At 42.6% G+C, this 14,802-nt stretch overlaps 1 protein-coding gene across 15 annotated transcripts in view; it reads left to right on the forward strand.

Moving 5' to 3' along the window:
* Window positions 1-14,802, forward strand: part of TTLL5 (tubulin tyrosine ligase like 5) — a 310,515-nt gene that overhangs the window by 135,756 nt on the left and 159,957 nt on the right. For all 15 annotated transcript variants that reach the window (XR_004343713.1, XM_030319609.2, XM_030319611.1 and 12 more), the window contains one exon: window positions 14,426-14,580. Coding sequence is in view for 14 of the 15 variants with exons in the window: in XM_030319609.2 (XP_030175469.1) it covers window positions 14,426-14,580 (155 nt within the window). In the remaining variant the exon portion in view is untranslated. The remainder of the gene's footprint in view (window positions 1-14,425; window positions 14,581-14,802) is intronic.

Consider the following 14,802-nt stretch of genomic DNA (forward strand, 5'->3'; position numbering starts at 1 on the left):
CACGTTTGAACTGCTGTACATTTGGGTTCTGATTGGGTGGCTGTTTTCCAAGTCTAGCTCCTTTTGTTCTGTATTCTTTCTGGGTAGAAAAAGTTGCACTTTTTTGTATCGTGTACATTACTCTTTCCCATTTCTAGAAACAGAAAAGGATAATTAGAAAAAGCAGGAGTTCTTGAGTCAGTGAGACCTTGGACGAGTTACTTAACATCCCTGTGCCTTGATTTCCTTTTCTGTAAAATGGGGTAATTTTAGTATTGAGACTAATTCTCCTCCTCGATCCCTGTGCCTCCCGGCTCTAGGACCTAGTTCCAACTGATCCTATTTAATTCCCTAGCTCCTCTGTGTCTCAAGGCTTTCAGCCCCAGTTTTCCTTAGTTCCTTAGCCTACTTTGTGGTCTCTTGTTCTAGTAACCTTTCTTTCACCCTGCCACCGCCAACCCCCACAAGCTCTTGTCTTCCCTGTACTGCCATCTTGTTTTAAAATAACATGCCCTTGGGGCACCTGGGTGGCTCGGTTGGTGAAGTATCCGACTTTGGCTCAGGTCATGATCTCTCAGTCTGTGAGTTTGAACCCTATGTCGGGCTCTCTGCTGACAGCTCAGAGCCTCAAGCCTGCTTTGGATTCTGTGTCTCCTTCTCTCTGATCCTCCCCAGCGCGCGCTCTCTCTCTCTCTCTCTTTCTCAAAAATAAACATTAAAAAAATTTTTTTTTAGTAACATGCCCTTGCTGCCCAGGTCCCCGACCCCTTCCCCTCCACACTTACTCTTACAGTCTGACCTTATCTCTTACATTTTGTCCAGCTCTCTCTCAGAGATTGCTAATGACCTTGGATTGCCAATCTTGGTCACCTATTTTTAATCCTTCTTCTCCCTCAGCATGTGGCACTATTATTGACCACCTCCTACCTGAAAACTTTTCTTAGCTTCTCCAGCCCTTTAGTTCTTCCTCTAAGAGCTCATCCTCCTCTTTCCCCTGAAAACTAGATTCCATTTGCAACATGTTTTTTTTTTTTTAAATATAATTTATTGACAAATTGGTTTCCATACAACACCTACCAGCACCCAAAATACTCAACGTATTGTAAACATATTTTGAAAATATTCAAAGAAGTATTCAGTACTCAAAAACCTATTTGTTCTTTCCCTTTTTTCTCTCTGTATTGGTGACACTGCATTTCTTGGCATTTAGGTATGGAGCCTTTGATTTATCACTGTCTCTGTTTGCGTCTTCATTCTCTGTACATCCAGGCAATTGCCAATTCTTGCTGATTCTGACTCCATAATGTCTCATATATATCTTCTCTGTTTCACTTTCACATCTGCTGTCCTGCTTAAGCCCTTAATTATCTCAACTGGACAGCTGCAGTTACCTCCCAAAGGGTCTCCTGCCCACCCTGGTCTTGGCTGTAAAGGAATCTTCTGGAATCACAAGTCTGATGATAATACTCCTTTGCCCAAGAATCTCGAGGGGGCTTTCTGTTATCTACAGTGTGGAGCCCAAGCTATTAAATGTTATTCAAGGCCTTTATTTAGAATCTGGCTCCGGGCTACTTCCCCAGCCTGTCCTTGCCCATCACACATGTTCTTGTGCAAGTCACTCAGAATTTGTTAGTCTCCACGCCTTAGGTTTTGCTATCTTCTCACGGGAAATGTTCCCCTGTTACCATGTCTAACCTTATGCATTTGTCCAGGCTCCACATAGTTGCTGTTGGTTCTCAAGCCTTTCCTGGTATAATCTGAAAGCAGCCCCTGTACTCAGAGGGCAGGGAGAGACTAAAGAAGGAGGCAGACCACTCGAGGTTGGTAGGTGGCAATTTTAATAATAGCAGAGGGAACTTACATAGGAGGCTTGTTTTGGGCAGCAAGACGAATGGCTCCCCGCACCTGCCCACCAGATCTTAAAAGCTTATAAAGAGTCGCTAACTGGGCTCAGCTATATATACCATGCAGGTGTTTTCAACACAACATCATCATCTCAAGGCCATGTCCCTGGAGCAGCCTCTAGGAGTGCTAACAGCAAGTGGAGCCCACATTCCAAGGACAGGGGAGGAGGGTCTGAGAAGCTTCTGAGTTCCCGGAGCCAGCTCACAGGTCAGTTGGCGGCCACGTCTTTCTCATGACGTTTCCAAACAGGTGCCCCTTCACTCATATACATGCCACTTCACTCATCACACTGTGCATGTCCAGATAGCTGTCTCCTTCAACAGATGGTGGGCCCTTTGGGGGCAGTGTCCTTTGCTGCCTCAGAACCTGACTCATGGGGGGGCGCCTGGGTGGCGCAGTCGGTTAAGCGTCCGACTTCAGCCAGGTCACGATCTCGCGGTCCGTGAGTTCGAGCCCCGCGTCGGGCTCTGGGCTGATGGCTCAGAGCCTGGAGCCTGCTTCCGATTCTGTGTCTCCCTCTCTCTCTGCCCCTCCCCCGTTCATGCTCTGTCTCTCTCTGTCCCAAAAAATAAATAAATGTTGAAAAAAAAAAAAAATTAAAAAAAAAAAAAAAAAAAAAAAAAAGAACCTGACTCATGGGTAGTACTCAGTAAATGTGCTCATGCTATTGGACTGGAAGTGTCTTGGTTAAGGATGGGGACTGTGTCCATGTTTTCACCAATTTTTTTTCAGCTTGGTATATGGTGTGCACTCAATACGTTTTTGAATAAAGAAATCAATGCAGAACCCACTGCTGCCCCAGCCAGAAGTCATCTTTCCATTCTCCATGCTCCTTTAGCCCCTTATTAGTCTCTCTGTAGAGTAAACCCATTATAGTGATTTTTCATCTCTTATTTCTTATTGAGTTATAATCTATGTGATGGCAGTTCTTTCTAATCCATCAGCTAATACAGCAACTTCACACTAGCTAGGTACTTATCACATCCCTGCTAAGTTGAAAAGAATTTCTCTTCTGTATTTTGTTGGTTTCTATATTGTTTTATTTTTAAATATTTATTTTTTAAATGTTTATTTACTATTTTGAGAGAGTGCACACAGGTGAAGAGGGGCAGAGAAGAGGGGCAGAGAGAGAGAGAATCCCAAGCAGGCTCTGTGCTGACAGTGTATGCTAGATCTCATGAACCTTGAGATAGCGACCTGAGCCAAAATCGAGAGTTGGACGCTTAACCGAATGAGCCACCCAAGCGTCCCAGTTTTTTTATATTCTTTTTGAAACTCTTGCTCTTCCATGTTTCATTTTTATTGGGAGTACCACACTGCCCTTCAGAATAAAGCAGCTGACATTAACTGAATGTCTATTTTGCACCAGGCACTGTGCTAAGAACTTTATAAGCGTTATTTCTTTAACCCTACGATGTGGATACTTATTTTTTACAGATGAAGCAAATAGAAGCTGGAAGGAAAGATGACTGTGCTAAGGTCACACAAATGGCAGATGGCTGAATCAGGACTCAAACCTAAGTCTGTGTGATTGCCATGCTCTTTCCTTTAGTGTTTGCCTACCTCCTCCTGTTTGAATCAGGACTCTAACCTTGCGTCAACTGAACACTGCTGCAGTTATAGCAAAGCCAATGATTGAGCCTACAAGAGAGAAACAAATTGAACTTCCTGAGTTCATGATGAGAAGTGCTTCTACGCTCCAAAGCAGGTTGAGAAATGTGCGGGTCTGTCTAGATGATCAGTTACTTGTTGAGCGAACACTTCATCAGATTATTTTATGGTGAAATCATAAATTTGCCTAATCTTTTGAGCAGGCAAAATTCGGCCTTCATAATTTGCAGTGATGCAAAAAGATCTATTTATCACTGGTGGTGGCAGCCCCCATCGACTCATAAAAACCAAATGTATAAACTGGAAACACTACAAAGTGATTTGGTGGTTTTGTAAGGTTTCCCAGGAATGTCTCAAATCTTGATCTGGAACTCTTTCCAGATTTTGGAGCACTGAATGTCGATATGTGTATGTGTATTGTATAAATGACAGTGTTCAACAGAGAGGAGGGTGCATGACAAGAGAACTTAGTGCCGATGTACTGGGGCTGCAGAGATTCCCAGCTTTTCCTAGCCCTGGTTAGATTTCGATTAATGTTCTGACTCATGTCTCCTGGTGATCAGAGTGTAAATTCCTTGAGGCCCATTTTATTGGGATCCAGAGGTTGACACGGGAGTTGAAGCTGTCTTAAAACACGTTGGTTGTTGTGGCTGATGATTTTATAAATTCTCAGGAAGTGGCCTTAAAAGAATGGTTAGAAAGGTAACTGTTTAAGGATGATTTTGTTTCATGTTCTTGATTGAATGTATGCTCTAAAATTTCTCTAGTGATGAGAATGATGTAATAAGTGTAGATCTGGCACTTTTGGTTTTCCTTTTCTCCTGAGTGAAGTGGATTCTGGTCCACTGGTGTTTCCTATTCAAGGCCTGCCTTTTGTTGTAGCTACATACACTAGAACAAGTCAGGAAGGATTTGCCACTTCATTGCCCCTGTTCCAAATCATTCGGAGCCCCATGGTCAGGAGAATGAAAGTTTTGGTAGCATGCTCAATTGATTTAGTCATATTCTGATGAGCCTTTGCATGTGAATAACATAGAGAGCGTTGTTCTCAAGATGATATTGGTGTAGTTCTGAGGACATTATGAATGCAGATTTAGACAAATTAATCTTCGTAACATTCTGAGTGATTCTTAACCCTTTTTGAGTCAGAGATCCCTTTGAGAATTGAATGAAGGCTATGTTGTTCTGAAAAAAAAAATGTGTACTCAGACTTAGAAATTTGCATTAATTTCAAAGGCTTCACAGATACTTTCCAGTGAGGCTCCCTCTTGGTACAACCAGGGACCCACGGTCTCCACGTTAACCTCTGAAAACTCTAAGGTAGCATATAGCCAGTAATATTGATAATTTGGCCAAAAATGACCACTCCAAATCTATGATCATCTTTGCTTCACACATTCTTTATATTATTTCAGTGATATCCCCCGACTAGGGTACAATCTTGATGGAAGCAAGGAGTTTTGTTTTGTTTTCACTGTTCACTCCATGCTGAGAAGAATTCCACCGAGTAGCTGATGAATATTTGTTGGATTAATGATATGATCTTCTGAAGCCCCATCTCTAGACTTCGCCCGAGCTATGCCAAGATTGTAAGCTGCATTGGGATTGCTAAGCCACCAGTTTGCTCACGTGGTAGCTATTATTTGGTCTTTCACGTTGAATTCCCAACCTCCATTTTGATAAAAAAGATACATGACATTTGCAAACAGCCTAGTGAACCTGAGGTTCAAGATCTGTTTCACGCAAGATAAAAGAAAGGGAAAACCCAAAGTGCCAGATCCATACTTACTACATGATTTTCATCACTGGAGAAACATTAGAGAATGTATGCAACCCGATCTCAAATGGAGTGTCAGCCGTTTGCAGTTTCACTGCCAAGAAGAAACATAACAGCAGAGACGTTGTGCAGACAAGGAGCAAAATCTGTACGCAAAGCTCTTATTTCCCACATTTGAGAACCTTGCCCAAGGCTTCCAGACCAGGCAGAACGCATCTCTAAAATTATGCAGGGCACTAGCAAGAGCAACACTTGCCTCTCTCTAATCACTGATTATTTTATTTCCCATTATTCCAAAGCAGTCCATCCCTTGTGGTATTTGCAAAAAGAGGTAATTTGGAACCTTTAATTTCCTTGCTAGCCTTCCAGTGACAGTAATCACTTTTCCACTCACTGGTGATTCTAGCTTCTAGCTAGAGGCTGTGTGTGTGTGTGTGTGTGTGTGTGTGTGTGTGCATGTGTGTGTGTGTGCACACGCGTGCTTGTGAGTAGATGAGACCCACTTCATTTAGTATATAAATGCTTTTGTGCCTGCTGGGCTAAGCTTGGAGGATACAACAGTGAATGAGATATAGTAATTTGTGGGCCAAGATAGGCAAATAAGCCTACAATTATAATACAGTACAAATCATGGCATGAAGTTCTTTCAGCCCTACCACTAGGCTCTTGAAGCAGTTTAGTGACAAGGATCCTTTGCAGCTAAGGGAGATTGTTTATGAAAAATAAAGTTGACATTGGGAAGTAAAGTGCAAGGTGGTAGCAACTAGATTCCAGGATCCTGCTGTGCTAAAGTGGTTTGAAGGACCTTCTTAGAGCCAGTGATGAAACATCATATAAACTGATCTTTCGGTTTGCATGTTGGGGGTAATCCCCGCCTCCTGGCATAGCCCTCTCTAGATTTGCTGGTTGTGTTTTTCTAAGCAGCAATGATAAACCTTGGAACTGTGTTAAGAAAGGTAAAAGCCATGTGAAAATCCACCAGCCCCAGTTAGCAGAAGGCTACATTTGTAGATAAATCATACCTATAGAGAGCATCTATAGAAATGGAGAATGTGGTCTGCTATGCATGGAGATTGTCTTGTCTTTCAGGGACTGCTGGCATATGCATACACAGAGGCAGATACCAGTTGATGATTGATGGGCTCGAGGGCTCACGCTGGATGCTGGCATCTTAGGTTTTTTTCATTAACCTGTGTTGTCTTTCCAAATATCTACTAAAACTTCACCATTCTTAAATATCAGTCTGTTTGATTTTGTTGTTCCATGGTGGAGCTGGAAATTACTACCCATGTGGTCATTAAACACTGATTTAGGGCAAACTGTGGCTGGAATCTAGGATTCCATAGTCACCACCTTGAGGTTCAGAAGAAGATGCCCAGAGAGTATCCTTCAGGCCAGAGCCACCTCTTATTACTATTTTTGGTTCCAGACTCCTGACTGGAATTCCTAGCTTTGATGACTTGGGCTAGATAGTGTATGATCCAATGACTTCTTTTGCCCACCAGGCCTCAGGCCTAGACCCAAGCCATCTAGTCAGACCTTTCCCCCCAGGCCCACACCCTAATCTTGATCATCAAACCATTCTACTGTTGAAGAGAGGCATGGCAAGATAATCTAAGGACAGGCATACTTGCACTAAGGCCCACTCTTTGACCATCCCTTCTTAAAATGCCAGGCAGCACCATCTTCCTTTGCCAGCTGCGTGGGAAGATGTATCCAAAAGAGGGCTGATCCAAGAAGAAACCACGAACAATGAACACATGAATTTAAGAGTGTTTATCGGCAGATTACAAAGCAGGTCTCTAGCTCCGTGGTCCAGCGCTCCAGAGCCTAGGAGGGAAGTGAGTAGAGGCCAGCAATGGCATGTCCTGCATCCCGACCTCAGTACCTCTTGCCTGACTACCGTGGCTCTCGACGAATCTTAGTTTTCCTTAATAGCTCCTTTCTCCCCAGCCCATGAAACAGCACTAGATTTGTCTACCCACACCACGATTCTGACATAGCACTACTCTATCAGAACCCTTCAGCAAGCTTACTGTTACCTCTTAGATTAAGAGCAAAATGTTTAGTCTGGCATTCAGTGACCTCCCCAAGCCATTTTTTCTTTCTGTTCCTATCTTTTTTTGCTCTGAGATTTAGCCAAATTAGACTGCTTCCTATTTCTCAGACATTCTTCCTGCCTATCTGTTTCTGCATTTTGACTTAACGCTTTTTCCCTCTAGGAACCACCACCATCCCACCACCCCCACAGCAATCCTACTGCCTATCCTTTTAGGCCTAGCTCAGATGTCTTTGAATTTCCTTAGCATTTTTATTGTGGCAGTTATCACATCCTAGAGGCCTTGAATATTGTTCTCTGTTTCTATGTGTCTTGTCTCGCTAGATTACCAGTTCCTTCATGGGTAACGTTTTAATGGGCCACATTTTAATCTGTGTATACCCCTAAGATTTGACCCGAGACCTTGCTTATATGAAGCGGGTTTGGACTTCTTTTGAGCATTCAGGTGTGCAGCGTTTCTAGAGCATGGCAACTACAGCAACAGTGATCTAGTTAGACCTGGCCCTGGATCCTCTTTGGATACCAAAAGGTTATGTATCTGGGTGGGTGGTGGGTATACTCTGGGAAGCCATCAGGGCAATGCCATCATATTTTCGTTATAACACTGGCAGCAAACAGCAAACGGCAGTAACAAGCAGTAACACTTGGGCGGGCCAGCAGCCGGAAATTGGCCTCCCTCACTGTGTTTCACCTACCCCCTTTACAATCCATCACCTGTATTTATTCCCGCTGTAATTTAAACACCTGTCTAGATGGAATGCGCACAATGTGTCCCTACCCCACACATTCAGATATTTGCTCACCTGCCTGATTCGGAAGGCTGGCTCTAAAATAAACAGCGTTTTGGTATTACAAGAAAAAATGCACCGAGGTCACCGTGGCAATGGACATGAAGAAGGAAATGGGAGTGGAACCTCTGGAAGAGCAGCCCCGGGAGAGTGGAGCAGAGGAGGGGGAGGAGCAAGGGGTGAAGCATCTGCCTAAGGCCCAGGCATCGGTGGGTGGGATCCTGTGACTAGATCTCCCCACAGGCAATCATTCACTTAGCTGACCAGCTAGAGAAAGGCTGGGGTGGAGGAATATTTACCAAGTTTAATTTTTAGGCTTAAATGTCTTGGCTATTTATTTTTTTCCCTTTTAATGATTTTTAAGAGAGAAGGAGAGAGACAGAGTGGGGAAGGGGCAGAGAGAGCCTGAGACAGAGTCCAAAGCAGGCTCCAGGCCCTGAGCTGTCAGCGCGAAGCCTGATGCGGAGCTCGAACTCACAAACTGCAAGATCGTGATCTGAGCCGAAGTCAGACGCTTAACCAACTGAGCAACCCAGGGACCCCAATGTCTTGGTTATTTTTAGTGGCCACTGTTTCACATGGCAGCAAAACAAGTAGACTTGGAATTTTCTGACCCTTGTTTTAAACCATTTTATTCACATTTGCATCCTTGTCATACTGAATGATTACTTAGTTAACGTTTGAGCATCCAAATAACACTGAGAAATAGTAAAATCTTAAAGTTCTGATAGAATTATTTTCTCTACTCCTTCCCCTTGGGTGTTTTGTATCGTGCCCTTCACCCCGTCCAGGCATTTCTGCTGGTTTTTGGAAAATTCCCGGAGCTTTCTGGAGGAGAACCTTTCTATGGCCCCCGTTTCCTTTTCTGCCATCTCCTGTAAGAAGTGCTTCCCTGACATTACCAGGCACGTGAATTACCTGTGTGTGGCTCTTGTCAGATGCAGATTTCCTGCACTGGGGCTGAGGCTGGCTGAGAGTCGGCCTCCTTATGAAGCTCCCAGGGATTGCAGATGCTGCTGGTCACAGATGGACCTGTAAGTTCCAGGCTCTGGTACAAGGCAGTGAGAGTAACACAGTGCTTAGAAACTACAAGCATCAGGCAGACCAGGAATTGAAACTAGGGGCTGAAATGTAACAATTATTTGTTCTTGAGCAAGTTATTTCAACTCTCAACCTCAGTTTTCCCGTCTATAAGTGAAGGCAGTAATCCTACCTAACAGAGTTGTCTTGAAGACTAAATAAGTTTATATATAAATACACACACACACATACACACACACACACACACACACACACACACAGAGGACAATGCCTGGCAAAAATTAAGTGGTCATTAAATTTAGCTATCGTTAGCTAAACATGACTTTATTGTTACTATTACTGTTGTGAACCTGAAAGTTTTTGTATTTGCATAAAAATTAAGGTAGACTGTTTTAGAAGTCCACAGACTTACAAGGTTTTTACGTACGTGTGCTATCTTTTGCACATAAAGATGTTGATATCCATTGTCAGCAAGGCATGTTATTTGTGTCATAGTTTCAGTAATTAAAATGGGTTTTAGGCTGTCCCATCTATCTTCCAGACACTATGTGACCAATGGGATGAATTCATGAGTTGGCCAGCCTAGATTTAGTAGCACAGACTCTGATTATTGGCCCAGGAAAGCCACCTGGCCCAATGGCTACAACCTGTACCTTAATAGCCTAATACTCCTCACAAAAATCATGAGCCATCTCTTTTGTTACTAGTACTGTATGTCTTTATGTGCTATTAAGCCTGTCCTTGAAAATGCTTCAGCGTGGAATGTTCATCATTACTGAAAATCAGATATATGTATGAAATTGTCCACTTTCTCTTCATCTGATGAAGCTTTGTTTACCTGGAGAAATAGAGATGGACAGAGCATCAGATGTAGCCTGGTGGCAGCCATATTTATCATCCTTCTTCCTGTTAGGGTGGAACCTCCACGTGTGAACCCTGATTGACTTGTAGAGTTTATTAAGGCCCGGCCCAATGCAGGGAGATTTGCCCTGCCCTTAGATATTCCCTAGTCAAGACAAGGTGCCATTGGGGCCACAATTGATGCTTGGGTCCAATTTAGTTCGGCATCTCCTTCTGCCCATCCTGGAAAAAACTGGGAAACTGAAAGGAAGAACCAGAAGCTTTTTTAAGTCACATAGTCTAGGAATGATTAGCTTGGACCGACTCTAGCAAGACGTAAGTTTGTACACAGAAGATTCAGCTAGATCTGGTTGAGGCTTCCGAGCTATGCTATCTGATTAGGTAGCCACAAGGTAGGTGCATGTGGCTTTTAAAATTTAAGTTATATAAAGTTTAAATTCCAGTTCCTTAGTCATACCAGACACATTGCAAATGCATAATAGCCACATATGGCTTGTGGCCACTGTATTGGGCAGTGTAGATTATAGAACATTGACATCATCCCAATACGTTCTGTTGCATAGGGCTATTCTAGAACAGGGGTTGTTTGTCACTTCTGACTGATTTGTATTGGCTGTCTGGAGGACTGTGTAAAGAAGTTTCTGAGGCCATATCTAAGTGAGCCCCAAGTTGTTTGATTATTTACTGGCAACGTATGTTCCAGGAAGACAGAGCCGGGTCGGGTAGGGATAGTTGTGACATAGGTCCTGGGTGTCTTCTAGACAAAACCTTAGAAGTAAGAATAGAATATTTAAAATAGAGGGTCAGTTATTATTTAAAGAGACAGGTTACATTTTTAGCAGGAGTCCTTTGTAAAGAAAGATGAGGGGCACCTGGCTGGCTCCGTCGGTTAAGCCTCTGACTGCGGCTCAGGTCACGATCTTCTGGTTTGTGAGTTCAAGCCCCTCATCGGGCTCTGTACTGACAGCTCAAAGCCTGGAGCCTGCTTCAGACTCTGTGTCTCCCTCTCTCTCTGCCCTGCTCACACTCTGTTTCTCTCACTCGCTCAAAAATAAATAAACATTAAAAACGGAAAATGAGAAGCTTTAGAAGTTTTATTATTCTTTATATAATCTCTCATTTAAGTAGTGGTCCCTTTGCTACTTCAAAATGATGATATTTTGTTTTTGTGTAGAAGCAAATCACAATAGCTACCATTTTTTGGTTTATGCATGAAATGAGGAATCAATGTTACATGAAAAAACAAAACCCACAAAGAACCACCAAGAATCTAAAATTCGTTTCATGTTCATGCCTCCTTTTACTATACCTGCTAAGAAACCTCTCCCCCCCCCCCACTTCTTTAATATCCTCTGGTGAAGGGTAACATGGGAAATAATATTTAAGGCAAAGTGTATTCAGTGCCTGTATAATCACTGTTGTCAGAATTTGAGATAGCTAATTATATTTTCAAAAATCTCTAAGAGTTAAGGATAACGAGGACTGTTTCCTACTAGTTTTAAAACTAGAAAATGGATTTTAAAACAAGAGTACCAGTTCTGCAACTGTTACGTGACCTTGAGCAAATTAGTTATGGTAAACTCTGAGCCTTAGTGTCTCCATCTCTGAAAGGGAGCGTAACAGTGTCTGCTTCCGTGAGTGATGGGTAAGGAGTAAGTGAGATCTAAAACCTCACTTCCAGGTGCCTGACATTACTATTCAAATGTTAAACCATGTTTGGGGAAAGTATACCACATGCACTTGGAGGAGAACATTTTCTGTCTAACCGTGGCCCTGCACTTAGCAGGTATGTGACTTTTGTCTGATTGCTTACCGTCAGAATTATCAAATTGATTTTAGTTTCCTCTTTTATAAAATGGGGGTAACAATAGAACCTACTTCAGAGGGCTTGCTCAGGGTGAGCTAATGCATATCAAGACAATGCAAGGACATCTAATACATGGCACATGGTGAGCATTCAATAACTTAGGTATTAGGATGAAAATGACGGTGTTTAAATTAGGGATAGCCTTGCCAAAAGAGAGAAGATTGAAGAAATCTGATATTTCTTCTCTTTCCCATCCACTAATCTCCAAACTATACAGTTTATACTAAACATGGTAAAGTGTGTACATTTTGTTTATTTTATTGCTGTTCCACTATAAATTATTAATAAGCCTCTTGTATTAGGGTTTTGGCATGCTGCCTGAGGCAGCAATAGGAGAAGCTGCTAGTTATCATAAAGACCTTTCTCACTCTATAGTGTTTTTACAAGCTGCGAGCTCATGTCTAATTTGAAAGGCCTGATGTTTAAGGCCAGGGAACAGGGCAGGAAGGAAGAGGGCTCAGTGTGGGGCAGGGGTGAGTTCGGTCCTTTTATTTTATTTATTGTCTGAGAACCTGACCTATGTTGCCTCTGGGGTGTAGGAAGAAGGCATGGCTCCTCGAAGGCTCTAGAGGCCAGAGAATACTACCATAACCTGCCCCAGTATATTCCCTCCCTACCCTTTCGTCTGCGTGTGTCTTCTCAAGAGGGTCAGAAATGATGAGCCAAGGTTGGCTTCTGAAGCTTCTTCTAAAGACAGGTCCACACTGAAGGGTGCAGCCTGAGTGTCCCGTACCCCAGCCTCCACAGACACTCCTGACCTATGGAAAATGCTTTCTTCCCAAGAAAACTATTTGAGTCCTTTGGTGTGAAGGCCTAGTCCTGGGCTGTTTCGCATACTGAGTTCTTTAACTAGGGATGAAGTACTATACAGTTGCTAGAAATGATTTCTGTTTCTTTCAGAATTTTCAGAGTTAAAAAAAAAAAAAAAAAAAGACAACGCTCCAGAATTCTTCTGTTTGTAAATGTCAAAATTGCTAGGCTGTTAGGACATTTTTGAGGAGGATGCTTTTCCTGGAATTTCCATCTCCTGTGCCTCACGCTCAGCACCCAGCATTCAGCTTTGTGCCCTCCCGCCTTTCATCATCCCCTCCCTGTGCAACTGATTTTGAAACACTTTTCAAACCATCCTTTCTTTTCTGATTTCATCCTCATCACACAGGTTTTAAGCTCACCACTTCATGTCTGTATTTCTCATAATAATTTACATTTTCTGTTTTGGATGATAAAAGTACTTCATGCCCTTTAGGAGTTTGTATCTGTGTGTGTGTGTGTGTGTGTGTGTGTGGTGGTTTAAGGAAATTTGGATCTGCTTTTTGTATAGTTTCATAGTGTGATTTTTTTTCTTTAACCCGAGATATTAACATGTTCCTACATCATTATGAATTTTTCAAAAAACTGTAACAAATGCATAGCGTTCCCTTATATAGACAGAGCAAAATTTACCAAACAACACCGTTAGTCATTCTGATCTTTCCCTTTTTCAATATTAAAATCAATGCCTGTTTTCAAAATCTGTTCACAATATAGTGTAGTGAGTAAGAAGATGGGCTTTGGAGCTCCAAAGACCGGGGTCCAGATCCTGGTCTGACCATTGTTCAGTTTGATTCTTTGTAAACAGGGATTATAAAGGCAACTTACCGACAGAATTATGACAGTGGAAATGAGATGTGTGTAATGTACTCATTTACACAGAGCTTTGCACATTCTCAGTTCTGCTAAATAGTGACTGCTATCATGAGAGTCACCCTCATTAATCATGTGCAATTAGTTTTTAGCACAGTTGCTAGAAGTTAGATGAGAGCATCAAAGTGTACAAATACTCCGATTGCCAAATTCTAGAAAGATTCTACCAATTTATAGTCACATAAATACTAGAGGTACATATCTAATATAATGTTTTTTGTTGTTAGGTATCGATGTATAGACGAAAATGGCCTCTTACATTTACATTCCTTTGATTTTCCAGTGGAAATGACTAGTTTTAAATGTTTAGTTGGTTAATTATATTCCTTTTTTGTAAATTGTTTATTGGGGTCGGTGCCCATTTTTCTTTTGCCTGTGCATCTTTTGTCTAAATGAGTGAGTTCTTTGTATGTGACAGTAATTATTATTATTATGTGTAACTAAGATTTATTGTGCATTTAGAACTTGTAGATGAGAGAACAAGGGTCAGAAAGGCTGAATATCTTGCCTAGTGTCTTAGACCCTTGTCTGGCACAGAGTAAATACACAGTAAACTCTTGCTGTTGTGGTTATTGATCTTTGTATTTCACAGCGCCTGGCACAGTACAGTACTTTGCCCACGATACGAGCAGAATACGTAGTTGGTAACTTACATTGACGCCAGCCACCCTCGCTTCTCTGAACTCTTTGATGGGCACAGAAGCCAGCCTCTAATGGGTGCCTTTGTCACAGCCCCTGTTTTGGCTCAGATGAATCAGCATCTCCTGGACTTTACTTGATTTCCTCCGTATGTTCTTAATGATACTTTTCTAAAATGCCGTGAAATCATGTTATTTCCCTCACTTCACTTCTAGGTAACAAACCTGAATTTGGCAAGTGGCGCCATAAGCAGAAGCAGCGCTTCAACGCCCCCCACCCTTCGGCCCGTGATCAGTCCTAATGGCCCGACGTGGTCCATACAGTCAGACCTTCAGGCTCCTGAGAGCCACCCCACCCCTCCTGGAAGCAGGTATGTGAAGGGTCCTGGAGCTACTGCTTGAGTCACCGAGACAGCCTGGGTCCTAAGAGAGCCGTTCCTACCTTGAACTCCCTGCACAGACTCCCGTGGTCTGTGCCTTTCCCCACGTGTGTCCCAGTAGTCTGGCACTTGAATTGAGGGCCTCGTTTTGTTTGTAAGACAGTTTGTGGACAAATCAAAGGCAAAGGAAGTTTCTGATACAGTTCAGTGAGC

Source organism: Lynx canadensis, chromosome B3, assembly GCF_007474595.2.
Source record: "Lynx canadensis isolate LIC74 chromosome B3, mLynCan4.pri.v2, whole genome shotgun sequence".
In the NCBI taxonomy this organism is placed as follows: Eukaryota; Metazoa; Chordata; class Mammalia; order Carnivora; family Felidae; genus Lynx; species Lynx canadensis.